The 27,846-nt window shown below is 41.8% G+C and overlaps 1 protein-coding gene across 2 annotated transcripts; it reads right to left on the bottom strand.

The window, feature by feature from the left end:
- On the bottom strand, positions 1-27,412 carry LOC310773778 (uncharacterized protein). Of its 2 annotated transcripts, XM_083633729.1 has the most exons (6): positions 27,320-27,412; positions 26,890-26,986; positions 25,978-26,048; positions 25,565-25,662; positions 23,470-23,918; positions 1-3,844 (listed from the first exon to the last, which is right to left on the bottom strand). In XM_083633729.1, the coding sequence occupies exon 6, from the start codon at positions 3,638-3,640 to the stop codon at positions 1,856-1,858; it is 1,785 nt and encodes a 594-aa protein (XP_083489855.1). In that variant the 5' UTR covers positions 3,641-3,844; positions 23,470-23,918; positions 25,565-25,662; positions 25,978-26,048; positions 26,890-26,986; positions 27,320-27,412; the 3' UTR covers positions 1-1,855. The 2 variants fall into 2 exon arrangements, with proteins under 2 accessions (XP_083489855.1, XP_083489856.1); XM_083633730.1 differs by lacking the exon at positions 25,978-26,048.
- Between the last annotated feature and the right edge of the window lie 434 nt (positions 27,413-27,846).

Raw genomic sequence — 27,846 nt, 5'->3', positions numbered from 1 at the left:
TTTCTCAGTATTGACATTACATTTGACAGTTTTTGCTGATTGCTTACACATTTGTTTACAGAATTTTTCTCATTACGTCAAAACTCGACACACAAGCCAAATATGACACAACACCTGGGGCTAAGCATCTCACTTCTATGTCCAAATGAAACTCTGCAATCAAAACCAACCCTAACAATTCTCTTAAGTAGAATTGGCTAAGTGGGTGGCGGTGTGTGTCACAATTGTGATGTCATCCTTTATTCAATCACAAATACATAGTGAAGAACGCATTTCACATTGGCTTAATCATGTTCACTTTTCAAATAGAAAGGCTTCGGACAAAATCATATACAGCATTTTTTTTTTACCATTGCAGTTTTACAAAAAAAGTGTAACTAACCCCCAAAACACTTCTGCCCCCAGCTTTTAACCAATATGTATGGCTTTTGGTGTGGTATGTGAAGGATTCTGGTCAAAATCACCACATTTGAGACCAAATTGTTACAATTGTACAAAGGGTATCATTTTCAGCAGCAAAAGTGCCCTCTATGGGTTCAAACCTGCTTTTTTGGGGGGCCTCAAATGATGGCCAATTTGGTACATCGTTATGTCACCGTGGTCAATCTAATTGTATATGATCAGTTATATTTTATTATGCATTACAGTGTTTCCCTACCATTCTACAGGCATGGCGAGCCCGCCAGGCCAACGACGCCCCCACCAGGCCAGAAAAAAAAATATATATACCGGTATACAGTATATATATATTAGGAGCATTGTGCCAGCGTGCAGCGCTCTTCCAAACCGTGTCAACGTGTGTCGTTGCCTGGGAAATGCACATCCCATAATACAACTGTTCGCATCGCATCCCATAATAGTATGATGATACTTGGGATGCCATTGCGAACATAGATGCGAACAGGTTACCTAAAAAGTTTAGCGTCGCCAGCTAGGGACCCCACCGTTGCGGTCAGGGTACGTTTCGAAATCCCTCCAGGCCTGAACATTTTTCTAGGGGAAACACTGCCTTAAATGTCGCGTGAGCTCTTCCTGGGTGCTGGGACAACGCAAGGCATTGTGGGTAATCGGCTAGTGTTGCTAATGCTAGCGGCTAGTTAGTTATGTTACATGGCAGTAAAACGCCACTGAATGACCAAATTGATACAACTTAACCATTTCGAGTAACACCGTTTCCATACGGACGTACGAACTAACCAGCGTTGGTTAGTTGTTTATAATGTGGCTATATTTATTTTATATATTTATTTACTTACTCCGGTTTCCGGTTAATAATTCAGGTCTGAATACAGCCAAAGAGTATAGTGGGACAAGAGGGGACAAGAGGAGACACTCTTCTGTCTCTTTCCTTGTTTTTTCAAATGAGGCCGTTTTGCCAGAAATCTGGTGAGGTTAGTCCCCCTTTAAGGATTTTTACAGTATTGATATTGCATTTGACAGATGTTGCAGACTTTGGGTCATTGCACTTGGAGCTAAGCATCTCACTTCTATGTCAAAATGAAACTGCAATCAAAACCAAACCTAACAATCCTTTTCTGAGCGTCACGCAGAATGCAACATCTTCTCTACAATCAAAATGAATTATCAACGGCTACAAATAAGATGCGTTTTTAGTAAAACCTTTTTACACATACTAAAGTCTTCCTCGCTGCAGAACGCTCTTGTCGCAACGTTCTCACTCTTCCGAACAAAGAAACTCGCGCAACAACATACTACATTCCTTTTTAACTTATCCTTACATGTGACTCAAAAAGACACTATTAAGGTATTTTGCATGCTTTTGAGATAATTAAATTGGTGTGGCCATCTGAGTTTTCAGGTGATTAGAGCACTATAAACGATATGTGCTCGAACACTACTGCGTCCGCATCTTCAACATTCCCTCTTTCACACAGATATCATACATTACGTGATAACTTGGAGTCTGGTCCATCACCTTGAAGAACTGATCTGGAGGCAATCCAGCTCGAAGCTGTTGCAAAGCGTCACGGAATCCGGAGAAATCTGGATGTTCCGTTAGCTTTACAAGAACCTCCCACTGTCGTTGTTGGGGTGGATTTTTGCAGAATACTTCCCCGAACTTTAATTTGACTAACTTCTTGAATGTTGGCAACAATTCTGGATCCGTAAGATTCGTGAGACCCATATTGGCGGTGCAAATGACCCGCTGATAGAAGTCCCGACCTTTCGGACCCTGAAGAATCTTAGCAATTTCCTTCTCCATAAAGGCCTCGTTGAGGGTAGGCACATGCTTTGCGACCCGCTTCAAATTCTTGTGGGCTATGCTCTTGCGTTCTCCCGTTTCCAGTTGGACGAGCCATCGATCACCCACACCACCCACCAGCTCCACCAGAACACCACACTGCCCGTTCAAATGCTTCTTCTTCAAGCCTTGAATCAATACTCTATCATTAGGCTGCAAGAACGCTTCTACTTCTGCATCGCTCATCAGCTTTGCACACACGTCCTTCATCTGCTCTAAAGTGCGATACTGCATCTTTTTCGGACACCCGTCGAAAGACAATTTGCTCGGGGACATGGTCACTTTTTCAGAAGAAGACAACTCCACAACCACACGCCCAGAGGGAGTCACATCGGTGACGCTGAAACTCTTCCCATTCAGGTCCGGGCGACTCGCTATGCCGCTTACATTTGCGACGACATTGATGCCACTGCTCGCACTCTGCTTAACCACGTCCAGAATGACGGAATCAACAACTGTGTTGCTCAGCGACTTTAGTTGGAATTCTTTTGGGAACACTTCATACATCTTGTCCACCGGTGTCAACTCGAGATTAATCTTCTCTACAGCCTTAAAGGGTAAAAACTCCTTTGGAAGAAACGGGACAAGCGTGCCTCCAATTTTACCAGGATGAGAACGAAGCATGATGAGCTTATGCGGAAACAACTTCTGGTGATCAGGCGGAAACTGCTGGACGCAAAGTTCAGGCGACGCAACAATATACACAGGTGCTTCCCCGCGCCCTGACAGAGATTCATAATGAAACAAATCGTAAGCTGGGCCGCTCAGATCGACCTGGATCATGGTTTGATTTTCGAGGACGAAACAACACCACCAATGTGGGATTAAGTCATCCGTATCAATCTTCAATAAATCTGCGACCGCTTTTTCGTTGAACTCGTCTCTATTAACAGGGCTCATATTCAATAGCCACTGAACCTCTTCCGGCAAACTAGCGATCACCTTATTATTTCGCAAAGTGGAATACAAACCCACCTTACACAGTTGCCCCGTCTTGGGATCCTTAGCAGATAGGCGAATGTCCTCCAGACCTGAAACTCCGAAACCTCCGTTCATGAGGAAGAAGTTTGTCACTGCGACGCCATCATGCACGAGCCTCACCCCCCGCTTGTTCAAGCGAACACATACGTCCAACAACTGATAGGCAGAAACTTGGCAAAATTTCGACCGCTGCAACTTCCAAAAGATATTGTGCTTCTCGATATCGCTCACGCCTGCTGGAAGGTCTAGAAACGTGTTCTCCACTGTCGGCGCTCCAGTTTCAACCCTCACAACTTCAAAACCATCGGCAACACGTGAATACACCCCATGGTGTTCGGACTCTGCCAGCACTTGCCACGAAACCTCCGCCGCAATCCTTCGAACCTCAGCTGACATCTTAAGACTAGTGCAGTGCCCGTTTACTCTACTTATAGCCTCTGCAGGGAAGGGTTTATGACCTCACTGATGTCACAATGCCTATGACCATAGAATGTCGATGATATCATCAGTGCTTTATGACACCACTTATGTTAGATGCTAGAGAGTATGATTTAGGAGTTAGGCTACACAGCTAGTTTAAAGTCACACTTTGGTTAGGACCTGAGATAGATCACTTGGTGAATTGGCAACACCACACAACAACACAACAGAAATAAAATAAATAAATACCTCTTAAAGCAAATAATGCATTAACATCAATTGGCAGATGAATAAAATTAACTTCAACACAATAACAAGAAATGAAGGAGTTATCCGTTTTCTTTGTCCTTTCGTCCGTCCAATGGAAGAATTAAAGTAGCGGTACTCAGTCCGTGAACTATATCCTTGGGTGTTCTGGCATAGTCCAGTCCTACCGGATTTCTGATGAAAGTTACCAGTTAAGTTTGTTCAGGATCGTCTCATCAGTTAGCTTGGCTCGCCACAACTGCATTGCACTCCGCAACCACCAACTGTAGTCCAGGATCAGCGGAAGAAATAAATCCACTCCAGGGAAGAATGACCTCCAACGCAGAACACAAACAGGGAGACAAAAGAACTGGCCTGAAAAGGCCAAAAGAGGATTACTCATTTATTTACTATATAAACTGCTCCAGTAGTTTGTTGTTGTTGAGGATTTGTACTTTTTAAGTGTTTTTAGAATGCTATACTTTTACTCTTATTTGCATACTTTTAATAAGAGATATTCTACTCGAGTACTTTAAAATGTACACTGAGGAAATTTAGATTTTTGTTTTGCACACCGCACTATGAAAACAGCACAGAAGCATTGGGACTGCTCCCTAACAGGTCCAGAATCACTTCTGCATTTAGGGCACCCAAACTGCTGGCTTGTTAGTGCAGTGTCCAATTCAAATTAAATCATGCTCAAGATGGCCAGTTGAATTAGACAGGTGTAGACGATGACACTGAAAAGAGCCCCGTCGCCACATTAGTTCAGAAATCTGAGTTTCATTTTGACACTGGTGTGGCTGTATCTGATGGTGATATTGTTGCTGCTAGCAGCTCTAGCTCGTCTGGCAAACTGAGCCTCCTGGCCACATCTGATTGAGCTCTTCAGTATGAAAGTCAAGACAGACAAAGACTAGGTAACACATAACATGTGCTGGATGTGTGAAATGTATTAGGGTACATAATGAATAAAAATAGGTAATTAAAATCAATATCGACTGATGAAATATTTTATATCGATACATTTTTTGGCTACATCGCCCAGCTCTACGCAAAATGTACTAATTTACTTCAGTACTTTTTAAATAGGCTACGTTTTTTATTCTTACGTGAGTAATACTAATTTCTAGAGCCCGACCAATATATCGGTCCACCGATATATCGTATCGGCCGATATGTTGGCCGATATTGCAGATATTTTTTATTTTGATTAAATATATATTTTATTTTTATTTTGTATTCTTTGTTGTGTATATTTGATGTTTTTTCTTAACTCAAGTTATGTTTTATATTTGTTCCATTTGTGTTTCTGTATTTCTAGTTATTTATAATTATTAAATTCCCAGTGAAGTTTACTGTTTCATTGCATTGATGTCATTTTGGATATAATATAATAAGGTTTATTGATAAGCTGTAAAATATCCTGCCGACATTACATATCTCAAGTCATGTCAAGTCATATCTTTGTCAAGTGTTTGATATTTGAGGGATCATTGCAAAACAATTGTGTAATATAATGTGTATATATATATAATAAGAATATTGGCCGATATATCGATATCGGAATTGTTTTACTCCCTAATATCGGTATCGGCCTCAAAATTCCAGTATCGGTCGGGCTCTAGTAATTTCCTGGACTAGTACTTTTACTTGCACTTGAGTTAATTTTCACCAAACTAACAATACTTGTACTTGAGTAGGATTTGTCAGTACTCTTTTCCACCACTAGAAATAACAAATAACACATTGGAACTCAAATCAAATTGGCAAGGAACTGCACACGAAACTAAAGTCTGATGATTTTAACAATCAAACAGTTTGCACAGGTCGGATTCAACTAATTCACTAAGACCAACAATAAAATGCACTCACCAGAAGGGATGTCTTGTACAACTTGGCTACTTCAGGAATTGCACAGCTGACACCCCGGAATTCCATCCACTTTGTAGTAACAGGTGACATGGGAATAGAGCAGAGCAGACAGCATTTTTAATCATATCTAACTTTTCACAACAAGCTAATCTTGTTGGAGTTTACGCGGCTTGTAAACTGCACAACATGGTGACAGAAAGTGAGTCAAGTGCAAACTTACGTTTCTCCTTCACTCCTTTCACTGCATGCGCTAGTGAAAGAAATCCACTCCAGAGAAGAATTATATCCAACGCTGAACACAAACAGGGAGAGCAAAGACCCGTCCTGAAAAGGCCAAAACAGGATTACTCATTCATTCACTATATAAACTGCTCCAATTACCAATATGAATCTGATTCCTGTGTACAGCACTGGTGTCCAGACTTTTTGCCTTGCGAGCTACTTTTAAAATGACCAACTGAACTTATACTACCACCACTTATATAGCCTCAGCCATGAAGGATTTATGACATCACTGATGACATCACAATTGCATAAGTGACATCACTGATGACATCACAATTGCTCGAGACAAGTGACATCACTGATGACATCACAATTGCTTATGGGACATCACAGACACAATTTTAAAGAAGACTAGATTCCTAGGGTGGAGAATGGAGATGATGTGTCGTGGCTGTAATGGAAATTGTCCGCTCTGTGGGCTCCCAAAATCATGTGACATCACTGATGACATCAGAATTGCTACATCCCTGATGGCATCACTTCCGTCACAAATCGTGACTGACACCGCCACAACCAGACAGACACAACCACCACACTGCCCACTAGCCAATTTGAACTAAGACACTGATGTCTCAGTTGCTTGAGTGATATGACATCACAATTCTCAAGTGACATCACTGATGACATCACATTCGTGACAGACACACCGCCGCCATCCACTTATCCAATTTGACTTAACTAGGGATCTCGCACGCTCGATTCCTAGGCTCACTTGCTACGCGGGCTCGCTTGCCGAGGTGGAGCTGCAGTTCGCCAAGCTGGAGCTGGAGCTCGCCAAGATGGCCCTGCAGCTCGCATTCGCAGCTCGGCCATTGCGCAGCCTTGCCCGCAGCTCGGCTGCTGTGTGGCCAATGAGACCAGCATCAGTGTCTGATGATGTCAGATTTATGACATCACTGATGATGTCACAGTGGGATTTATGTGGGATTTATGACATCACTGATGATGTCACAGTGGGATTTTGATGATGTCACAGTGGGATTTATGACATCACTGATGATGTCACAGTGCGATTTATGACATCACAATGGGACAATCACAGTGGGGCAGAGAAACAAACAGAGAAACAAACAAACAGACAGAGCACCAGCTCCCATTTATATACTGATGAAGATGATGATGAGTCGATCTACCAGCACGGCCTTTGCGATCGATGTATTGGCCACCCCTGTGCTACAGCGTCAAAGCCCACACTGTATGCGCAGTCATAAATCCCACTGTGACATCATCAGTGATGTCATAAATCCCACTGTGACATCATCAGTGATGTCATAAATCCCACTGTGACGTCATAAATCCCACTGATGACATCATCAGTGATGTCATAAATCTTTATCATCAGTGATGCCTTGGCCACACAGCAGCCGAGTTGCGGGCAAGGCCGCGCAGCGGGCAAGGCCGCGCAGCGGGCAAGGCCGCACAGCGGCCGCGCTGCGAATGCAAGCTGCAGGGCCAGCTTGGCGAGCTGCAGGACGGGTCTTGCCCAGGAATCGAGCGCACGTAGCGCATGAGATTCCTAGTATAATATAGATGCAGATGGGGAGATAACAGGAGAGAGTGAAAGCTATTACCAAGTATATGCACTACAGGGCTAACTTCTAGTCATTGAAATCCTAGTGAAATCACACAATTTTTACTCATTTTGCTGGGGACTCCGCCGCAGCCCCTCGTCAAGGTGACGTAGGTCTAGCTGCAGTCGGCAACGCTCCAAGTCGAGACTGAGCATGTTTTCCGCATTAGTCTTCAGCAAACCAACTATACACGACTAATTATCATGAATAGACAGGTTAATAATAATAATAATTTAAACTGGTGGCTTGTTAGTGCAGTGGTTAATTAAATTAAATCACGCTCAAGATGGCCAATTGAATTAGACAGGTGTAGACGATCATTGTAATGAGACCCATGCCACATTATTTCAGGAAAATCTGAGTTTAATTTGACACTGCTGATAGCCAGAGCTAAATGGATATATTGGATTGTGATATTGCTGCTGCTAGCAGCTCTAGCTCGTCTGGCAAAGGAGCGAATCACCAAACTGAGCACCAGTGGCCACATCTGGACCAGCTGTTCAGTATGAAAGACCAGAGACTGGGACAGCTAGGTAACACTGCTAACGTGCTGGTCTGCTGGATGATGGATGTGTGAAATGTACTCTTACTTGAGTAATTTCCTGGACTAGTTAGTACTTTTACTTGTACTTGAGTTAGCTCTCAGTAACAATACTTGTACTTGAGTAGGATTTGTCAGTAGTACTCTTTCCACCTCTGAAAATAAAACACATTGGTACTCATAAACCAAATTTACATGGAACTGCACACGAAAATCTGATGCTTTAACCATCGGTTTGCACAGGTCAGTTTCAACTAATTCATAGACCAACCATAAAATGCACTCACCAGAAGGGATGTTTGCTTGGTTACTTCTGGAATAGCACAGCTCACACACCCCGGATTCCCCTCCACTTTAGTAACAGGTGACATGAGAATAGAGAAGACATGATTTTTTAATAGTTAACTTTACACAACAACCGAATGTTGTTCGAGTTTATGCTGCAAAGTGGGTCAAGTGCAAACTTACGTTTCTCGTCCAACTTCACTGCATGCGATAGTGGCGGGGGTACAGCAACAAAACGATTTCTACAGCTTGTAGCTCGAAAACGAAAACGTAATTAAACAAGAGTATTCACTTTTCCAGCAGAATCCACCGTCTAGTATCGAGTGAATTAAGGTTCTCAAGCGTAGATCACAGAGCAATTAAGGTACGTGCGTCTCAGATCTCAGTCGCATCAGAAAGAGAAGAAATCCAGAAGAAACCCGCGTTTGCATTTTATGCTATATATTTAATTTCCGGGTATGCTCACGCAGTAAACTCTCGCGTCACCAGAGTTGAGTTCAGAGCAAGGGGCAAACCCGCCCCCTTTTCCCTGAAGACGCGGAAGTCTTTATTTAAGCTGTAATTCCTCAAATGGCCACTTGAGGCCGGGCTCAGTAGTCCCGTTGTTCCTGTTTCAATGCCCCACTTCTAACTGTAATTAAACATATTACAGCCCGGTCCTTAACACGGTTTTGGTCTATATAGCTGATTTCACCTTTTCATAACATGTGTGGGGGGGTGATATATTTGGGAACTCACCCGTTTACATTTGATAAGGGGTTAAAGTTATGCATAATATAGGGCTGGACTGTATGAGCTGGGTGTGTGTGTGGGGTGTGGGGGGGGGGGGGGTAGCTACCGGTAGCTACCTAGCCGCTCCACTCAGCTAAGCTAACCCATTAGCCTAATTCGAGTCGAGCTCCCAGTCGTGTTTAGTTTAGTGTTGCGGTCTTTTTCACAATCTAATATCGGACAAAATGCCTTCTTGCTCAGCAATTGATTGTACTAACAGGCCATGCAAGGATTCTGGTCTCCACTTTTTTCGGTGAGTGTATGCTGGAAGCGTATTGTAAAGATTTTAACATGATTTTAATTAACGCCATTGCCTAGTGCCTACCACGCAGTTGTGCTAACAATGGTAGCATTTCCCTTTTCAGAGCTTACGTTAAACCGACATACACCTACGATAAAACGTAAAATAGTTTTCATTACAACATACTTCGAACAAAATGCGTATGTGTTGGGCAATTAGTGTAACTGGTGGTAGGGGGCTTCCCAGGGTGTCTGGTGGCCGGGAGAGAGGCTCTGAGCCCGGGTAATGGTAGGGTGGCTGGGATGGCCAGTCGGCTAATGCTAGCTACCACGGTAACATTAACGTTATTATATATAACATTATGGGCAATGCAATTTGCCTCAAACTGTAACGTTTAGGTGTATGAGGCTTATTAGAAATATTAACGTTATTGTCAAATTGCAGCGTGGTTCCAGAACTAACGTTTAACGTTACGGCTAGCTACAGGTTTTACTGTGTACGTAAAGTACCATTAGGTAGGGGGCCGCCCAGGGTGTCTGGTGGCCGGGAGAGAGGCTCTGAGCCTGGGGGGCGAGAGACAGGCACTTGGGCTCGGTAGTCGGCTAATGCTAGCTACCACGGTAACGTTATGGGCAATGCAATTTGTCTCAAACTGTAACGTTTAGGTGTATGAGGCTTATTAGAAATATTAACGTTATTGTCAAATTGCAGCGTGGTTCCAGAACTAACGTTTAACGTTACGGCTAGCTACAGGTTTTACTGTGCACGGAAAGTACCATTAGGTAGGGGGCCGCCCAGGGTGTCTGGTGGCCGGGAGAGAGGCTCTGAGCCTGGGGGGCGAGAGACAGGCACTTGGGCTCGGTAGTCGGCTAATGCTAGCTACCACGGTAACGTTATGGGCAATGCAATTTGTCTCAAACTGTAACGTTTAGGTGTATGAGCCTTATTCGAAATATTAACGTTATTGTCAAATTGCAGCGTGGTTCCAGAACTAATGTTTAACGTTACGGCTAGCTACAGGTTTTACTGTGCACTGGAAGTACCATTGACTGTAAATAATAGGAAAGTACCAGCCTCGAGGCTATGGAACGAAATTACGAAACCAAATTTCGACAAACAGTGTTTTATGTTTTATATGATAACGTCTACGATGACGATATTTGTTCATAATCAAAATTGACACACTTTACCTCTCTGGCCATATGAACGTTATTGCCACTCCAGAAACCGACTGATTGTGATGTCACATATAACGTTACCTTTACATCCCTCGAAAGCAACTGTTGCATTCAATATTTGTACATATTGTCCTTAACACATTATATAACTTAATGCATTTATGTCAATCGTGTTTTACATAAGTGAATACGCATTCAAAAGAACTAGGTGTATCTGACGGTCATGAAAGATAAATAAAAAAAAGTGTAGGAAATAGGCACATAACTCCAAACAATTGTATTAATCCCACAAGGGCAATTGGTTCAGAGCAGCTTGGATACAAAACAGAAAAACATCATACATGCATGCATGCATACAAACAAGTACGCCATGGAGTTAGAATGTGAAGTTACGCTATAAAGGAACAATGCACAGTAAAAAATATAACTACACAAGAAGCAATGCAACTGATAGAATATGAAGACACTGAGGATGTGTGTGTTTGTGTGTGAGAGACAGAGTGTGTGTTTAGCTCAAATATGACCTTGTTTGAATGTAATAAAAAAAAGGGGGAAGGGGGGTTGCTCTGTGAATGAGCGAACTTAATGACTTGCATATCTATGTCTGTGTAAAGTTTTCCTCTAGGTGATCCAGACAGGCTGGACCAGTGGGTGCTCCAAATGCGTCGACAGCTCTGGACTCCTAACAAAGAGTCACGTCTGTGCAGTGAACACTTCGAGAGTCATCTCTTCAGCACTGACTCAATGGTACAGAGAGAGCCTTTTTTCTATACCTTGCAAAGAATAAAGCAACTTATTGGTTTAAATTGAGGAAGTATTGTGATATTACTGACACTCAATTGAGTTGCGTGTTCCCTTAATGCAAAAGGTCAAGTGAGGATTTTAACAAGCAACATGAAACACTTGTTTGAGAACTTTCACAATTCAGTGCATTTAACACGTTCACTGCCAATGACGTATTAATCCAATCAAAGACGACGGGCCCCACCATCAGTCACATTAAAGCAATCCAGTCCTCAACTTTCCACTGTGATAGATGATGTGTGGTGAGTGTTCTGGATTATTACATGTTCCCACTCCTGGCCTGCACCTTGCCGTGGTGAGTGGGCTTTTAACCAAGCCAGGCCATAACAAATGTTTTCTACCAGTGTTTTTAACCTGTCTTTCTTTTCTGCAGGACGCTTGAGGAAAGTTTAAACACCTAGGCCGATGTAATGTGTACTCTAAGGCAGAGGTTCTCAAATGTTTTTCAGCCAAGGACCCCTTACAAGATACAAGAATATACCGGGGACCCCCTCATTCTGATTTGTGATTTTGGGCTAAGCTTAATTGTTTCCACGGTAACGTGCTTCACCTTTAAATTGATAGGTTTGTTAGATTAGAATGTAATCCATGAACCATTTTAGATTTAAAGCATAAAATATTTTCGTTTAACTATGAAGCTTAAAAAAATATATTCATTTTTTATTTTCCTGAAAACTTTTCGCGGACCCCCTTGTAAAGTGCCACGGACCCCTGGGGGTCCCCGGACCCCCATTTGAGAACCACTGCTCTAAGGTAAAGAGGTTGAAGGCATCCTTTTTTTCACAAGACAAAGATTTCACTAATGTAATGTGGTCGCAGGTCAAATCCCCCTCCACAAAATAATGTCCGAAACAGATTCCTGGTGCCCGCTCCTCAGTGTGTCAACCTTCTGGCCCATGCCTTACCGGTCTGCCTGCCAGCCAGCTTTGCTCGGATTGGTCACACCGCTCTTCCTTATGACTCAACCCATCTCTCTGTTCCATTCCCAAATCTACCATTTGCCTTACAATAACAGCTTTTCTGTCTGCATCCATCATTGTCTGGGTTTGCATTTGGGTCCATGAAGATAATTGTAACATTTAGAGTAAAAGCACATTCTTAAAAGCTGTCATTCATCAGTTTCCCATGTTTGCTGTAAATAGTGGTGATCTAAGCTTTTGACAAAATATTAGGGATGCCGATAACCAATATTAACATTGCTGTTATGGCCGATAACCAGTATTTACCGGTTGATACGATCTGTATCAAACATCACATTTCTATGGTAATCTATACTGAAAACATATGTAAACACTGAATTTGGAGAAAGTAATGCATGTCTTTATTTCCCTGAAATTTTTAATAGCCCATAAATCATACATTTACCGCATTGTTTCCTCTCCATGTGAAAATGTTTGGTGATCCCTATAACCGATATTAACATTTCAACATTTGACTGATGCTGATATATTCTGCAACCTTACAAAATGTAATAGTGGTTAGAAATGGTTGAAGACTATTTGGGAGGTTACTGAACACCAAGCTAGGGCCGGGTGCGATCTACCTAAAATCCATATCTCTATTTTTAGGCTGGATATCAATACACAGTATATCTTTCTGCAATTTCTACAAAGTGGGCTAAATGTTCAGTTGTAAGTCAAAGCCACATGTGAATGTCACAAGGAGTTTTATTGAAACAATACCCATTCAAAATAGTTCAGTCTAACAGTTTTGTGCACATAGCTTAAGTTAGTTAGTTACATATAAGTGCCTGAGTGGTGAGCAGACAGGAGTATTTTACAATTTAGCTGGGGCTCAGTCAAACTTTTTTTTGTGCCAGTTTTCATTGTGAATTAGAAAATGGTAGGGGGGCCACTCTACACCCTATCACGGGCCACAAGTTGAGTATCACTGGTCTACAGACTGAGTCTGTGCATCTGGCAACCGCTATGGCCCGCAGGGGCCTTGAGAGCTGGAGAGGCCATGTGGTAGGGGGTAAAGGGGATAGGCTATAAGGGGCAGGATTGTATGGTTGAGGAAGAGCAGAGGTAGAAGAGGTTGTAACAGTGTTATGGCTACAGATGTTCTATAAGACTAACACAAAAAAATAAACTCTACATTAGCCATGATGGTCAGGGCTATGCTTGTTTTGGCATTACAAAATGGGCCATAAAGTCCAAATTCAAAAGCAGTGACACTGGCAAATGTCAGCTGTTCACTGCATTTTGAAGTGGTCTTTAATGCTGTTAGCTAATGTATTTATAAACCTATCATTTCCACTAGGTGTCAAATGAACTCCATCTCTCAAAAATAGCCCAGGACTGTCATATCTAATGTAAGGGTGCTTAATCAAGGCACCATTTAAGCTAACAACAAATCTAGCCATAACACTGTTTACAAACTTCCTGGCCTTGTTGGTTTTAGATGGATTTGCCACACCTCTCCACTGGCACCTCTGGGTCACCTCAGAAAACAAAATTGTCATGTCAGGGTGCTGGAGGTGGAGATGGTGAAGGTCCTCCTTCATTCTGTTGAGCAGCATGACACTCTTCACCGCCCCGATGTCATTGCCGCCACAGTGGATGATGAGGAGATCCGGTGGTGCTGCTGCGCTTCCTTCAAGGGCATAGTTAAAGAGGGGAAGAAGGGCATCCCACCGCAGTCCACCTTTCCCAAACCAGCTCACGTGAATGTCTGGCAGGCTGAGGTAGGTCCCCAAGGTCTCTCCAGCTCGCTCGGACCCTCGCCGGACATAGCTGTCACCGATGATCCACGCTGCTGTGGGAGGAAATAAAGTAATAAATACTTAAGATCATGAAATATAACCTATGAATGGTGGCTCAGTTTATGTTGACACTACTATAGCCTACCACATCTGTAGGATACAATTGTAAAAGGGAGTGACCCTTTACAACAGATCAGTCTTTAAATACTTGTCCTTTTGAAGACAATGCACAGTAACAGCTGTCTAAAAGTCAAGCAGCCAAGTTTGGTGCTTACATTTCATGCTATGTGCAGCAGGTGTGATGGAGGTGTCACTGGTGGCCATGCCCTCAAGTACAGCAAAAGATGTCTGAAAGAAATAAACATTTCTAAGGCACTGACGTATCCGCACGGATAATCAAACTGCAGATTTCTGCCGTTGTACAACGGCAATAGCATCAATCCAGTATGAATAAAACATTTAAGAACATAGGCTACTTAACTAACGTTCCCATCACAGGTTATCCAAACCCTTAACTTAATACAATTATAATCAAGTGACAAAAAGAAACGACTTGTAACTAACTAACGTTATTTGATCAATCGAAATTCAGGTCAACTGTCAACGTTGATTGATATATAGCGTTAGTTAAAATTAATCATCTATTAAGTAGTTAGCTTTACATTGATAAACGTTAATGTTGATTCACGGTAGCTATTATGCTTAGTACATTATATAACGCTCTAGTTAGAATGTCAATAACAGATAAATCTTTGGTTCAACTTTTTTATTGTAATTTCGTGTAAATGTAGCCTACCTGAACGTAACGTTATGTGGGATGACTCCACTGCCTCAAGGTCCCGGCGCAACGGCAGAAAAGGTGGGTAGCCTCGTCAGACTGGGTGCCTGGATGTAGCATTAGCCGTGTTAGCTAGCTTGATCTTAGCAGGTTGTCTGCTAGCTAGGATAGCTCAGGCCCCTCGCTTGGGAAGAAAGGTGGGCGTGTTTGTCAGCACGTAGGCTCACCCCCATAGGTTATGCTAATCGGTGCTCATCTCACGCCCCCCCCTATCTCCACCCTCTCAACCCCCACCTTCGCACTAAAATCAAAATGGCAACGTCCAGCTCGTGTATGACTTGAACTCAATTCAGAAGAACAAATTCAATGGGGTAACGACGTCCATTATATTTACAGTCTATGGTTCAGAGCCAAAGTTACACCCACTTCCAGCTGATGAAACATCGATCCATTTTTTTTTTTTCAATGCAACAATGAGATTTTGGTCCGATTTCAATTATCATGTTTTCAATCTATCTCACGAATGTTAAGTAACCAATCTCTTTAGTCTTTTTGATCGAATCGTTGCTTAATGCTCTTGTTCTTATCATCATCATCAATATGGGAGCTGGGGCTCTATTTGTTTCTCTGTCCCACTGATTGTCTGACTGTGATGTCATAAATCCCACTGTGACATCATCCGTGATGTCATAAATCTCACTGTGACACCATCAGTGATGTCATAAAGCCCAGTGATGTCATAAACCCCACTGTGACATCATCAGTGATTTCATAAATCCAACTGATGACATCATCAGTGATATCATAAATCTGACATCATCAGTGATGCTGGTCTCATTGGCCACACAGCAGCCGAGTTGCGGGCAAGGCCGCACAGCGGCCGAGCTGTGAATGCGAGCTGCAGGGCCAGCTTGGCGAGCTGCAGGACGGGCGAGCCTAGGAATCGAGTGCGCGTAGCGCGTGAGATCCCTAGTAAACAATAAGGTTTCTAGTATTCAGTACAATACACAATATCACTATCTCTGTCCTTATTATTGATTTATTTTATTGTGACATTTCTATTTGTCTTTGTAATAATTAATTATTGCATTGGATTAATTTCCTTTTTTTTATAGCTCTATGGTGCTGTTGTTGTCCGTCTGTGAGTATTACAGTTTTTTGATGTTTGTGTGTTCCTAGATGTCACAGTGCTCAAATAAGAACTACCATTTAGGTGAAAATTGTGGAAAATTGAAAAATGAATGTCACTCACACTTTCAAGAGCCCATGTGACCTCTTTATTTGTCAGACAGACTCACAACTGGGCTTGAATGAAAGCTATGAAGCTCCCCTTTAAAATGGGATCAACCATTATGTTCTCATAAAATGTGCGTAAATTAGCCTAGAATAGGACATGTATCAGTAAATGTTATTGAAACCTTTTCCCCGGAAACTTCTGTTTTTAACTTCTTATTTGATCTGTAAATGTATCTACCGTATATGTGCTGTAGGCCTAATTATTCACCAGATTGTTTGCATATTACTCTTAATAAAATATATCTATATATCATAGCGACTCTGATTATTAGCCTACTATGATTCATGCATCATAGTTTTCTAAGCAAAATGTTGTCATCAGGTAATCAAGCAATCAATCAATCAATCAATCAATCAATCAACCAATCAATCAATCAATCAATCAATATCCTTTATTTAACCAGGTAAAAAAAAAAACATTACATGAAGGTTATCCACAGGAAGATTACTGTAACAATTTCATTACAAACAACAAAATGTGGTGACTTTTCCTACACTTTCAAGGATTTTACTAATTCCATGACTTTTCCAGGCCTGAAAAACAAGATTTTGAAATCCAATGTTTTTTCCAGGTTTTCCATGGAACCCTGAATTAAATGTTTACTCTCTTGTATGAATTTTCATGTGTGACTTCAAATGTCCTTTTTGAGCAAAACCTTTACTACAGACTGAGCATTTAAATTGTGTATCTCCTGTGTGAACTATCATCATGTGTCTTTTCAAGTGTCCTTTACAACCAAAACATTTACCACAGATTGACTGAGCAATTAAATTGTTTATCTCCTGTGTGGATTATCATGTGTGTATTCAAGTGTCCTTTATGACCAAAACCTTTACCACAGACTGAGCAAACAACTTGTTTCTCACCTGTGTGGACTATCATGTGTGACTTTATGACCAAAACCTTTACCACAGACGGACCAATTCAATTGTTTATCTCCTGTGTGGATTTTCATGCGTGTCTTCAAGTGTCCTTTTTGACAAAAACCTTTACCACAGACTGAGCAATTAAATTGTTTATCTCCTGTGTGGATTTTCATGTGTGTCTTCAAGTGTCCTTTTTGACAAAAACCTTTACCACAGACTGAGCAATTAAATTGTTTATCTTCTGTGTGGACTATCATGTGTGTCTTCAAGTGTCCTTTTTGACCAAAACCTTTACCACAGACTGAGCATTTAAATTGTGTATCTCCTGTGTGAACTATCATGTGTCTTTTCAAGTGTCCTTTACGACCAAAACATTTACCACAGACTGAGAAATTAAATTGTTGATCTTCTGTGTGGACTACCATGTGTGTCTTCAAGTGTCCTTTTTGACCAAAACATTTACCACAGACTGAGCAATTAAATTGTTTATCTCCTGTGTGGACTATCATGTGTGTCTTTAAGGATGCTTTGTGACCTAAACCTTTACCACAGACTGAGCAAGTAACTTGTTTATCTCCTGTGTGGACTATCATGTGTGTCTTTGTTTGCTTTATGACCAAAAACTTTACCACAGACTGAGCAATTAAATTGTTTCTTACCTGTGTGGACTATCATGTGTGTCTTCAAGTGTGCTTTATTACCAAATATTTTACCACAAACTGAGCAGCTGAAGTGTTTCTTCCCAAGAACTTCACTGTTTTTCTGTGAGTATAAACCTGACTGAGGTTCACTAGTTTCCATCCATTCGTCATCATTGTCTGCAGTCTCACAAGAGTCTGAAGTCTTGTCAACAATAGTTGGTTGTGAATTACTAGCTGGATATAAGTATATAAGATATAAGTTCCTGGCTGGTTCTGATACTCCACAGTCCTCTTCATCAGCTTCTGTTTTCAATCTGTTCAGTTGAACAGCTGGCTAGAGGCTCTGCCTCTCTGTTCTCCTCAGTTTGGCTTTGATGAAGTTGTAAAGGCTGTCATAGTGATGATGTCAGTGATCTCATCATCAATGTCACTCGAGCAATTGTGATGTCATTGGCGATTATGTCAGTGTTCATCGTCATCAGTGATGTATTGTGATGTCGTTTGTGTTGATGTAGGCTATAAGTAGGACTGGTAGAGTTTGTCTAACCGCATTACTGCTAATGGCACTTCGGACATGTGACAACAGGGCTGTGATGCCATTACGACCTCCGCCATGTGCAGGCGACTGGGCAAGGGCCCCAGAAGGGCCTCCACCACCATACGCATACGCAATCCAACTGGGAGACTGTGGCTATGTGCAACGCGAGTTGTGGAGCCGCGGGCTGGCCCTCACTGTAGGTAGTCGCATAGTGCGCCACGTTCGCTTAGGTGTGCGGCACAGTACGGGCGGCCATACTTAGTATTTTATGCCGTGCCCACCTAGAGGGCTCAGGCATCTATAAGAGGCTCTGGTCTGTCTGTCCGTATGTGTGTATGTATGCCCCCCGAATGAAAGAACAAACAGAAAGAAAGTGGCCAGGTCACCGATGATGTCATACGTGGCCACTAGGGGCCGAGTGGTCGCCATTGATGTCATACGTGGCCGGAGGTATAGTTATGTCATATATGATGTCATATATCACTGCTGATGAAACAGACAGTAATGAGGTCATAAATTGCGGATGATGTCACAGTACTCTAGATGGCTCGGCCTGGTGGCCAGGCCACTACTATTGATGTCATATATCACCGATGATGTCGCAATGATGTCATAATGTTAGATGCATAAGAAAGAAGGTGGCCAGGTCACCAAAGCAAACTGGCCAGATCGCAGATGATGTCACACATGGCCACTAGGTGCCGAGTGGCCAGTTCGCTGATGTCATACATGTCCAGGTCGCAGAAAGAAAGTGGCCGTGTCAATTCCCTCGTACTTACACAGTAACTATAGGGGTGAGGGCTGTATTCTAAAGCAGAGTCAATTCCCTCGTACTTACATAGTAACTATAGGGGTGAGGGCTGTATTCTAAAGCAGAGTCAATTCCCTCGTACTTACATAGTAACTATAGGGGTGAGGGCTGTATTCTAAAGCAGTGTCAATTCCCTCGTACTTACATAGTAACTATAGGGGTGAGGGCTGTATTCTAAAGCAGTGTCAATTCCCTCGTACTTACATAGTAACTATAGGGGCGAGGGCTGTATTCTAAAGCAGTGTCAATTCCCTCGTACTTACATAGTAACTATAGGGGTGAGGGCTGTATTCTAAAGCAGAGTCAATTCCCTCGTACTTACATAGTAACTATAGGGGTGAGGGCTGTATTCTAAAGCAGTGTCAATTCCCTCGTACTTACATAGTAACTATAGGGGCGAAGGCTGTATTCTAAAGCAGTGTCAATTCCCTCGTACTTACATAGTAACTATAGGGGCGAGGGCTGTATTCTAAAGCAGTGTCAATTCCCTCGTACTTACATAGTAACTATAGGGGCGAGAGCTGTATTCTAAAGCAGAGTCAATTCCCCTAATCCCCAAACCAGGTGGGTTAGGATTGGTGCGAGTGGGGAGTGGAGGAGGTGCCTCGTTTTATTTTTTGCCCCTGCCTAGAGTCTGTGCACACTACTGAGCACACTCGCCTCTTTCTCTTTAACCAACACACACTGGTGTGTCAGCGTGCTGTATGCACATCAGCTCTACCACAATTCAATCACAGCAGCAAACATAGATCAAACATAAAATACCGGTAATAAAAAAAAATAGAGCAAACATAGAGATCGGAAAAATATTCATACCTTTCCTACACACACACACCCTAACTCTCTAGCCATGATCTCAATCCATTTGCACACCTGCCTCAAGTGTCAATCAAGGTGTCTCGGACCCCCCCAAGCCCCACCGTATTTCACACAGTGCATAGAAGCATGGTGTTGTTTGTACTCATTTTACTTCGATGAGAAGGTCATATACGTTATCTTTTATTTAACTTGAATGAGAGACAGAAACATCCAATCACAGCATGTTGTGGCGATATGTTTATCTTTATTCATATTATGTAACATGACATGAAAGGAAAGTTGAAGGCACTATCAACCAGTGTTGGAGGTAATGCATTACAAAAGTAATGATATTACATGTAATATATTACTTTAGCAGTAACTCAGTAATATAACTTATTACCAATAGGATTTCAGTAATATTATACAAGTTACTTTGTCAAGTAACACAAGTTACAAATTGAGTTACTTATCTTTATCAAAGCACATAGATACAAAGATACAATAATTTCCTAATCAAATCACGTGTTTTTCTGCAAATAACCACTACAGATGACAACAAAGGAAAAGAATAACATTTAGAATTTTGGATTGTTTACACTGACTTCAAGGCGGTTGACATTATTTTTCGGGATGGTTCCGGGGCGGCGATGTCATTCTGCTGCTGCTGTTGTTTTGGTGAAAGTAATGCAAAAGTAGTGTAATAAGTAACGAGTTACTCTACACAGACAGTAATATTGTAAAGCAACATTACTTGCAAAAGAAGGTAACTAGTAATATGTAGTATATGACATTTTGAAAGTAACTTCCCCAACACTGTTGCTTACACAGTTGTTGCAGAATTTGTGTGGGCGATTTCCATAACTACAGCCAAGGTGTATCTACAGTCTCCACCCAGGCGCTGGTTTCCTAGTTTCAATAAACTCAAATAGAGAGGCATCAGACAAAAATATATACAGCTTCATTTTTTTTACAACAAAAAGATTAGGATTTTTACAGTATTGATATTGCATTTGACAGTTTTTGCTGATTGCTTACACACTTGTTGCAGAATTTGGTTCAATGCATCAAAACTCTACACACAAACAAAATAAGACAACACATCTCACTTCTATGTCAAAATGAAACTACAATCAAAACCAAACCTAAAATACACTATTAAGGTGTTTTGGCTGCTTTTGAGGCAATTAATGGCAAATTGGTGTGGCCATCTGAGTTTTCAGGTGATTAGAGTATTATTTTCTAAAAATACTGCCTACACTATAAACAATATGTGCTCAAATGATAACACTACTGCGGCCGCATCTTCAACATTCCCTCTTTCACACAGATATCATACATTACTTGATAACTTGGAGTCTCCATCACCTTGAAGAACTGATCTGGAGGTAATCCAGCTCGAAGCTGTTGCAAAGCGTCACGGAATCCGGGGAAATCCGGATGTTCTGTTAGCTTTACAAGAACCTCCCACTGTCGTTGTTGGGGTGGACTTTTGAGGAATACTTCCCCGAACTTTAATTTGACTAACTTCTTGAATGTTGGCAACAATTCTGGATCCGTAAGATTCGTGAGACCCATATTGGTGGTGTGAAGGACCCGCTGATAGAAATCCCGACCTTTCGGATCCTGAAGAATCTTATCGATTTCCTTCCGCAAAAATGCCTCGTTGAGGGTAGGCACATGCTTTGCGACCCGCTTCAAATTCTTCTGGGCTATGCTCTTGCGTTCTCCTGTTTCCAGTTGGACGAGCCATCGATCACCCACACCATCCACCCGCTCCACCAGAACACCACACTGCCCGTTCAAATGCTTCTTCTTCAAGCCTTGAATCAATACGCTATCATTAGGCTGCAAGAACGCTTCTGCTTCTGCATCGCTCATCAGCTTTGCACACACGTCCTTCATCTCCTCTAAAGTGCGATACTGCATCTTTTTCGGACACCCGTCGAAAGACAATTTGCTCAGGGACATGGTCACTTTTTCAGAAGAAGACAACTCCACAACCACACGCCCAGAGGGAGTCACATCGGTGACGCTGAAACTCTTCCCATTCAGGTCCAGGCGACTCGCTATGCCACTTACATTTGCGACGACATTGATGCCACTGCTCGCACTCTGCTTAACCACGTCCAGAATGATGGAATCAACAACTGTGTTGCTCAGCGACTTTAGTTGGAATTGTTTTGGGAACACTTCATACATCTTGTCCACCGGTGTCAACTCGAGATTAATCTTCTCTACAGCCTGAAAGGGTAAAAACTCCTTCGGAAGAAACGGGACAAGCATGCCTCCAATTTTACCAGGATGAGAACGAAGCATCATGAGCTTATGCGGTAACAACTTCTGGTGATCAGGCGGAAGCTGCTGGACGCAAAGTTCAGGCGACGCAACAATATACACAGGTGCTTCCCCGCGCCCTGACAGAGATTCATAATGAAGCAAATTGTAAGCTGGGCCGCTCAGATCGACCTGGATCATGGTTTGATTTTCGAGGACGAAACAACACCACCAATGTGGGATTAAGTCATCCGAATCAATCTTCAATAAATCTGCGATCGCTCTTAGGTTGAACTCGTCTCTATTACCAGGGCTCATATTCAATAGCCACTGAACCGCTTTCGGGAAACTAGCGATCACCTTTTTATTCTGCGAAGTGGAATACAAACCCACCCTACACATTAGCCCTGTCTTGGGATCCTTAGCAGATAGGCGAATGTCCTCCAGACCCGAAACTCCGAAACATCCGTTCATGAGGAAGAAATTTGTCACTGCGACGCCGTCATGCATGAGCCTCACCCCCCGCTTGTTCAAGCGAACACATACATCCAACAACTGATAGGCGGAACCTTGGCTATTTTTCGACCGCCACAACTTCCAAAAGATATTGTGCTTCTCGATATCGCTCACGCCTGCTGGAAGGTCTAGAAACGTGTTCTCCACTGTCGGCGCTCCAGTTTCAACCCTCACAACTTCAAAACCATCGGCAACGCGTGAATACACCCCATGGTGTTCGGACTCTGCCAGCACTTGCCACGAAACCTCCGCCGCAATCCTTCGAACCTCAGCTGACATCTTAAGACTAGTGCAGTGCCCGTTTACTCTACTTATAGCCTCTGCAGGGAAGGGTTTATGACCTCACTGATGTCACAATGCCTATGACCATAGAATGTCTATGATATCATCAGTGCTTTATGACACCACTTATGCTAGAGAGTATGATGTATGATGCTAGAGTTAAGGCCCAATTATACTCCATTTTCATCCGTAAATAAGGGCGTCCGTTTCAAACGGTGTAATCGTCACTGCCCACATACTTCCATGCGTCTTTCACGTTGGTATCATGTTAAGCAATACATCCACCAGTGGGCAGTAGAGAGTCAAATGCATGAGTGTGTGTGTGGTTTTCCTCCGTTGCATGCGTATCCGTAAGCTTTCAGATGACGGACAGAAAACGGACGAAATGAACGCAGAGTACGGACAGAAGGCTCTGTCCGTCTCCGTCTCCGTCTTTAACGTTGAGTATAATTGGGCCTTTAGGCTACACAGCTAGTTTAAAGTCACACTTTGGTTAGGACCTGAGATAGATCACTTGGTGAATGGGCAACACAACGCTTAACCTCAGTGCAAAAATACAAAGAAATAAAATAAATACCTCTTAAAGTAAATAATGCATTAACATCAATTGGCAGATAAATAAAATTAACTTCAACACAATAACAAGAAATGAAGGAGTTATCAGTTTTCTTTGTCCTTTCGTCCGTCCAATGGAAGAATTAAAGTAGCGGTACTCAGACTGTGAACTATATCCTTGGGTGTTCTGGCATAGTCCAGTCCTACCGGATTTCTGATGAAAGCAACAGTTAAGTTTTGTTCAAGATCGTCTCATCAGTAAGCTTGGCTCGCCACAACTGCACTGCACTCTGCAACCACCAACTGTTGTCCAGGATCAGCAGAAGAAATACATCCACTCCAGGGAAGAATGACCTCCAACGCAGAACACAAACAGGGAGACAAAAGAACCGGCCTGAAAAGGCCAAAAGAGGATTACTCATTTTTCACTATATAAACTGCTCCAATTACCAATTATTAATCTGATTCCTTTGTGTCTCTTTAGTCTTCAGCAAACCAAACATACATGTACACATGACTAATTATCATGAAGAGCCAGATAAATAATACTAATAAAATAATCAGGAAAGTATTTAGTTGGATGAACATCACTGTATGAATTAGTTGCTCCGACCCTCCGTCTACTTTAATTTTCACCACGCTCGCAAAATACACAGGTGGGGTGTCAAATTACAACCACTGATTTGCACATTTTCAGAAAGAACTAGAGGTGGAAGGTACTCAAGTACAAGTACGGTCGTTTTTTTTAAGGATTTGTACTTTTCAAGTATATTTTTTATAATGCTATACTTTTACTCTTTTTCGAGTAATTGTAATAATAAAGATAATATTCTACTTGAGTACTTTTAAATGTACACTGAGTAAATTCAGATTTTTGTTTTGCACACTGCACTATGAAAACAGCACGGTAGCATTGGGACTGCTCGCTAACAGGTCTAGAATCTCTTCCGCATTTAGGGCACCCAAACTGGTGGCTTGTTAGTGCAGTGCCCCGTCTATGTGCCGACAGCCCGCAGTGCCGACAGCCCACAATGCAGATAGCCCACAAGCAGAACCAGCTGAGCGAGGCAGCGTGCAGCGTGTCGGTGGACCGGCTGGAGCTAACCTCCAGCCCCCACGCCTAAACCTAACCTCTCCCAGAGCCTAACCCTAACCTCCCCCAGACGGCTAACCCTAAACCTAACCTCTCTCTCCCACCCCGCACGCCTAAACCTAACCTCCCCCACCCCCCATGCCTAAACCTAACGTCAGCATTGCTGTTGTTGGCACTGCGGGTGGTCGGCGTAGCGTGTGGACCCTGTTAATGTAGTGTCCAAATAAATAAAATCACGCTCAAGTCAAGATGGTCAATTGAATTAGACAGGTGTAGACAAACACATTGTAATGAGCCCCATTGCCACATTAGTTCAGAAATCTGAGTTTCATTTTGACACTGCTGATAGCCATAGCTAAATGGATGTATCTGATTGTGATATTGCTGCTGCTAGCAGCTCTAGCTCGTCTGGCAAAGGAGATAACCAAACTGAGCCTCCTGGCCACATCTGAATGAGCTCTTCAGTATGAAAGTCAAGACAGACAAAGACAGCTTAGGTAACACATATAACGTGATGGATGTGTGAAATGTATTAGGGTACATAATTAATAAAAATAGGTCATTAAAAATGATCGATATCGACTGTCCAGTGTCCAATTTGTAAAGGCTATGCAGTCCAGTGAACAGCATTTATCTATTAGATACTGAGAAGAATGTTCTCAATGTTATTAAAAGTTATTGTTATACACAAACATAATTTGTATTGTATAGCTTCGTTCAAATGCTTAGTTCATTGTTTTAATGTACAAATGTATCATTTTTCAATGGCTTCTGTGTGCTCTAGGCTTGTGCAAAAAGGTTATTTTACTCTGAAAAACGGTCACCGGAAGTGCTTATTGTTGCTCGTCTTATTGTTGCTCACGGAACAGAGGCCAGAAATTCCTGCTCATTTTTGCTGACATTGAATGAGCCCAAATGGGTTGCTGGTTATTTGAATGGATACTAACATTCACCACAGATAGTCCGGTAAGAACCGAATTGAGAAGATGTCCTCAAACTCTCAGCTAGTCTTCAGAACAATATTGTGAACTGAGATGTGTGGTTTCTGCAACATAATGACAAAAATAACAAGCATTAATTATCACACAATGCAATGCATAGTCTACACAGTGTGCACCACATCTTCATATGCAACCACATCTAACAAAGTATAATTTGACTCATCAATAACAGCAATATTAGCATTTATCAATAACAGTAATATTCAAAGAGAAAGGAATTGTGGATTATGAAATTACAATAATTAGCTACATAAATACATCAAAGAAACAAAATTGAGAACCACAGAGAGTAGGCTCAATCAACCTGACAAAAGTCATGAATCTAAACCTGCATGAAATAACAGCAGCAGTGGACTTACATTCTCCTGGGCGCACAAAAACCCTGTCCACAATGAATCCAGAACGAAAGAACAGAAAAGAAATAGAGCTTCTGCAAAGGAGACACCGCACATCAACAGAGCGAACCATCAGATATTGACACACTGACTGCAACAGAGCAGCAAGTACTGAAACGTAATGTGCAGTGTCCTTCCCTGATTGGCTGAGGCCTTCATTGGCATTTCACTAGAAATGAAACTTAAACAGCAGAAATGAAACTGAAAACATGTCATGTTATTTGTCCACACGGGGCGCTCAAGGGGTTATTTAAGCCCTAATGCTGACCTTTTGAACACATTTATTGGATGTATCTGATTGTGATATTGTTGCTGCTAGCAGCTCTAGCTTGTCTGGCAAAGGAGAGAACCAAACTGAGCCTCCTGGCCACATCTGATTGAGCTCTTCAGTATGAAAGTCAAGACAAAGACAGCTTAGGTAACACATATAATGTGCTGGATGTGTGAAATGTAATGTATTAGGCCCTACATAATTAATAAAAATAGGTAATTACAAATTATCGATATCTCTGTCCAGTGTCCAATTTGTAAAGGCTATGCAGTCCAGTGAACAGCATTTATCTATTAGATACTGAGAAGAATGTTCTCAATGTTATTCAAAGTTATTGTTATACACAAACATAATTTGTATTCTATAGCTTCGTTTAAATGCTTAGTTTATTGTTTTAATGTACAAATGTATCATTTTTCAATGGCTTCTGTGTGCTCTAGGCTTGTGCAAAAAGGTTATTTTACTCTGAAAAACGGTCACCGGAAGTGCTTATTGTTGCTCGTCTTATTGTTGCTCACGGAACAGAGGCCAGAAATTCCTGCTCATTTTTGCTGACATTGTATGAGCCCAAGCTTAGGTTGCTGGTTATTTGAATGGATACTAACATTCACCACAGATAGTCCGATAAGAACCGAATTGAGAAGATGTCCTCAAACTATCAGTTAGTCTTCAGAACAATATTGTGAACTGAGATGTAGGTTTCTGCAACATAATAATGACAAAAATAACAAGCATTAATTATCACACAATGCAATGCTCTACACAGTATGCACCACATCATCATACGCAACCACATCTAACAAAGTAGCTATAATTTGACTCATCAATAACAGCAATATTAGCATTTATCAATAACAGTAATATTCAAACAGAAAGGAATTGTGGTGATTATGAAATTACAATAATTATCTAATCCACACATAAATACATCAAAGAAACAAAATTAAGAAGAACCACACACAGAGATAGGTTGAATCAACCTGACAAAAGTCATGAATCTAAACCTGCATGAAATAACAGCAGCAGTGGACTTACATTCTCCTGGGTGCACAAAAACCCCGTCCGTCCACAATGAATCCAGAACGAAAGAACAGAAAATAAATAGATCTTCTGCAAAGGAGACACCGCACATCAACAGAGCGAACCATCCGATATTGACACACTGACTGCAACAGAGCAGCAAGTACTGAAACTTAATGTGTAGTGTCCTTCCCTGATTGGCTGAGGCCTTCATTGGCATTTCACTAGAAATGAAACTTAAACACCAGAAATAAAACTGAAAACATGTAATCTTATTTGTCCACACGGGGCGCTCAAGGGGTTATTTAGGCCCTAATGCTGACCTTTTGAACACATTTATTTTTTCAATGCAACAATGAGATTTTGGTCCGATTTAAATTCTCATGTTTTTAATCTATCTCACTTCTTACTGTTTTTACTTGTTATTATGACAACATGAGTAACAAATCTCTAATACATTGTTTAGAGTCTAAACAATGTATTTTTTAATTTGGAAAATTCTTTATTCATAAACAGAAGTGTTATACTGTAGGTGCACAACC

The sequence above is a fragment of the Poromitra crassiceps genome (genome assembly GCF_964638095.1).
Source record: "Poromitra crassiceps genome assembly, chromosome: 3".
NCBI classification, from domain to species: domain Eukaryota; kingdom Metazoa; phylum Chordata; class Actinopteri; order Beryciformes; family Melamphaidae; genus Poromitra; species Poromitra crassiceps.
This window is presented reverse-complemented; position numbering and strand designations above follow the sequence as displayed.

Excerpts from the sequence above, each read along its gene's own strand:
- LOC310773778 (XM_083633729.1), bottom strand. The coding sequence starts at position 3,640 with ATGTCAGCTGAGGTTCGAAGGATTGCGGCGGAGGTTTCGTGGCAAGTG.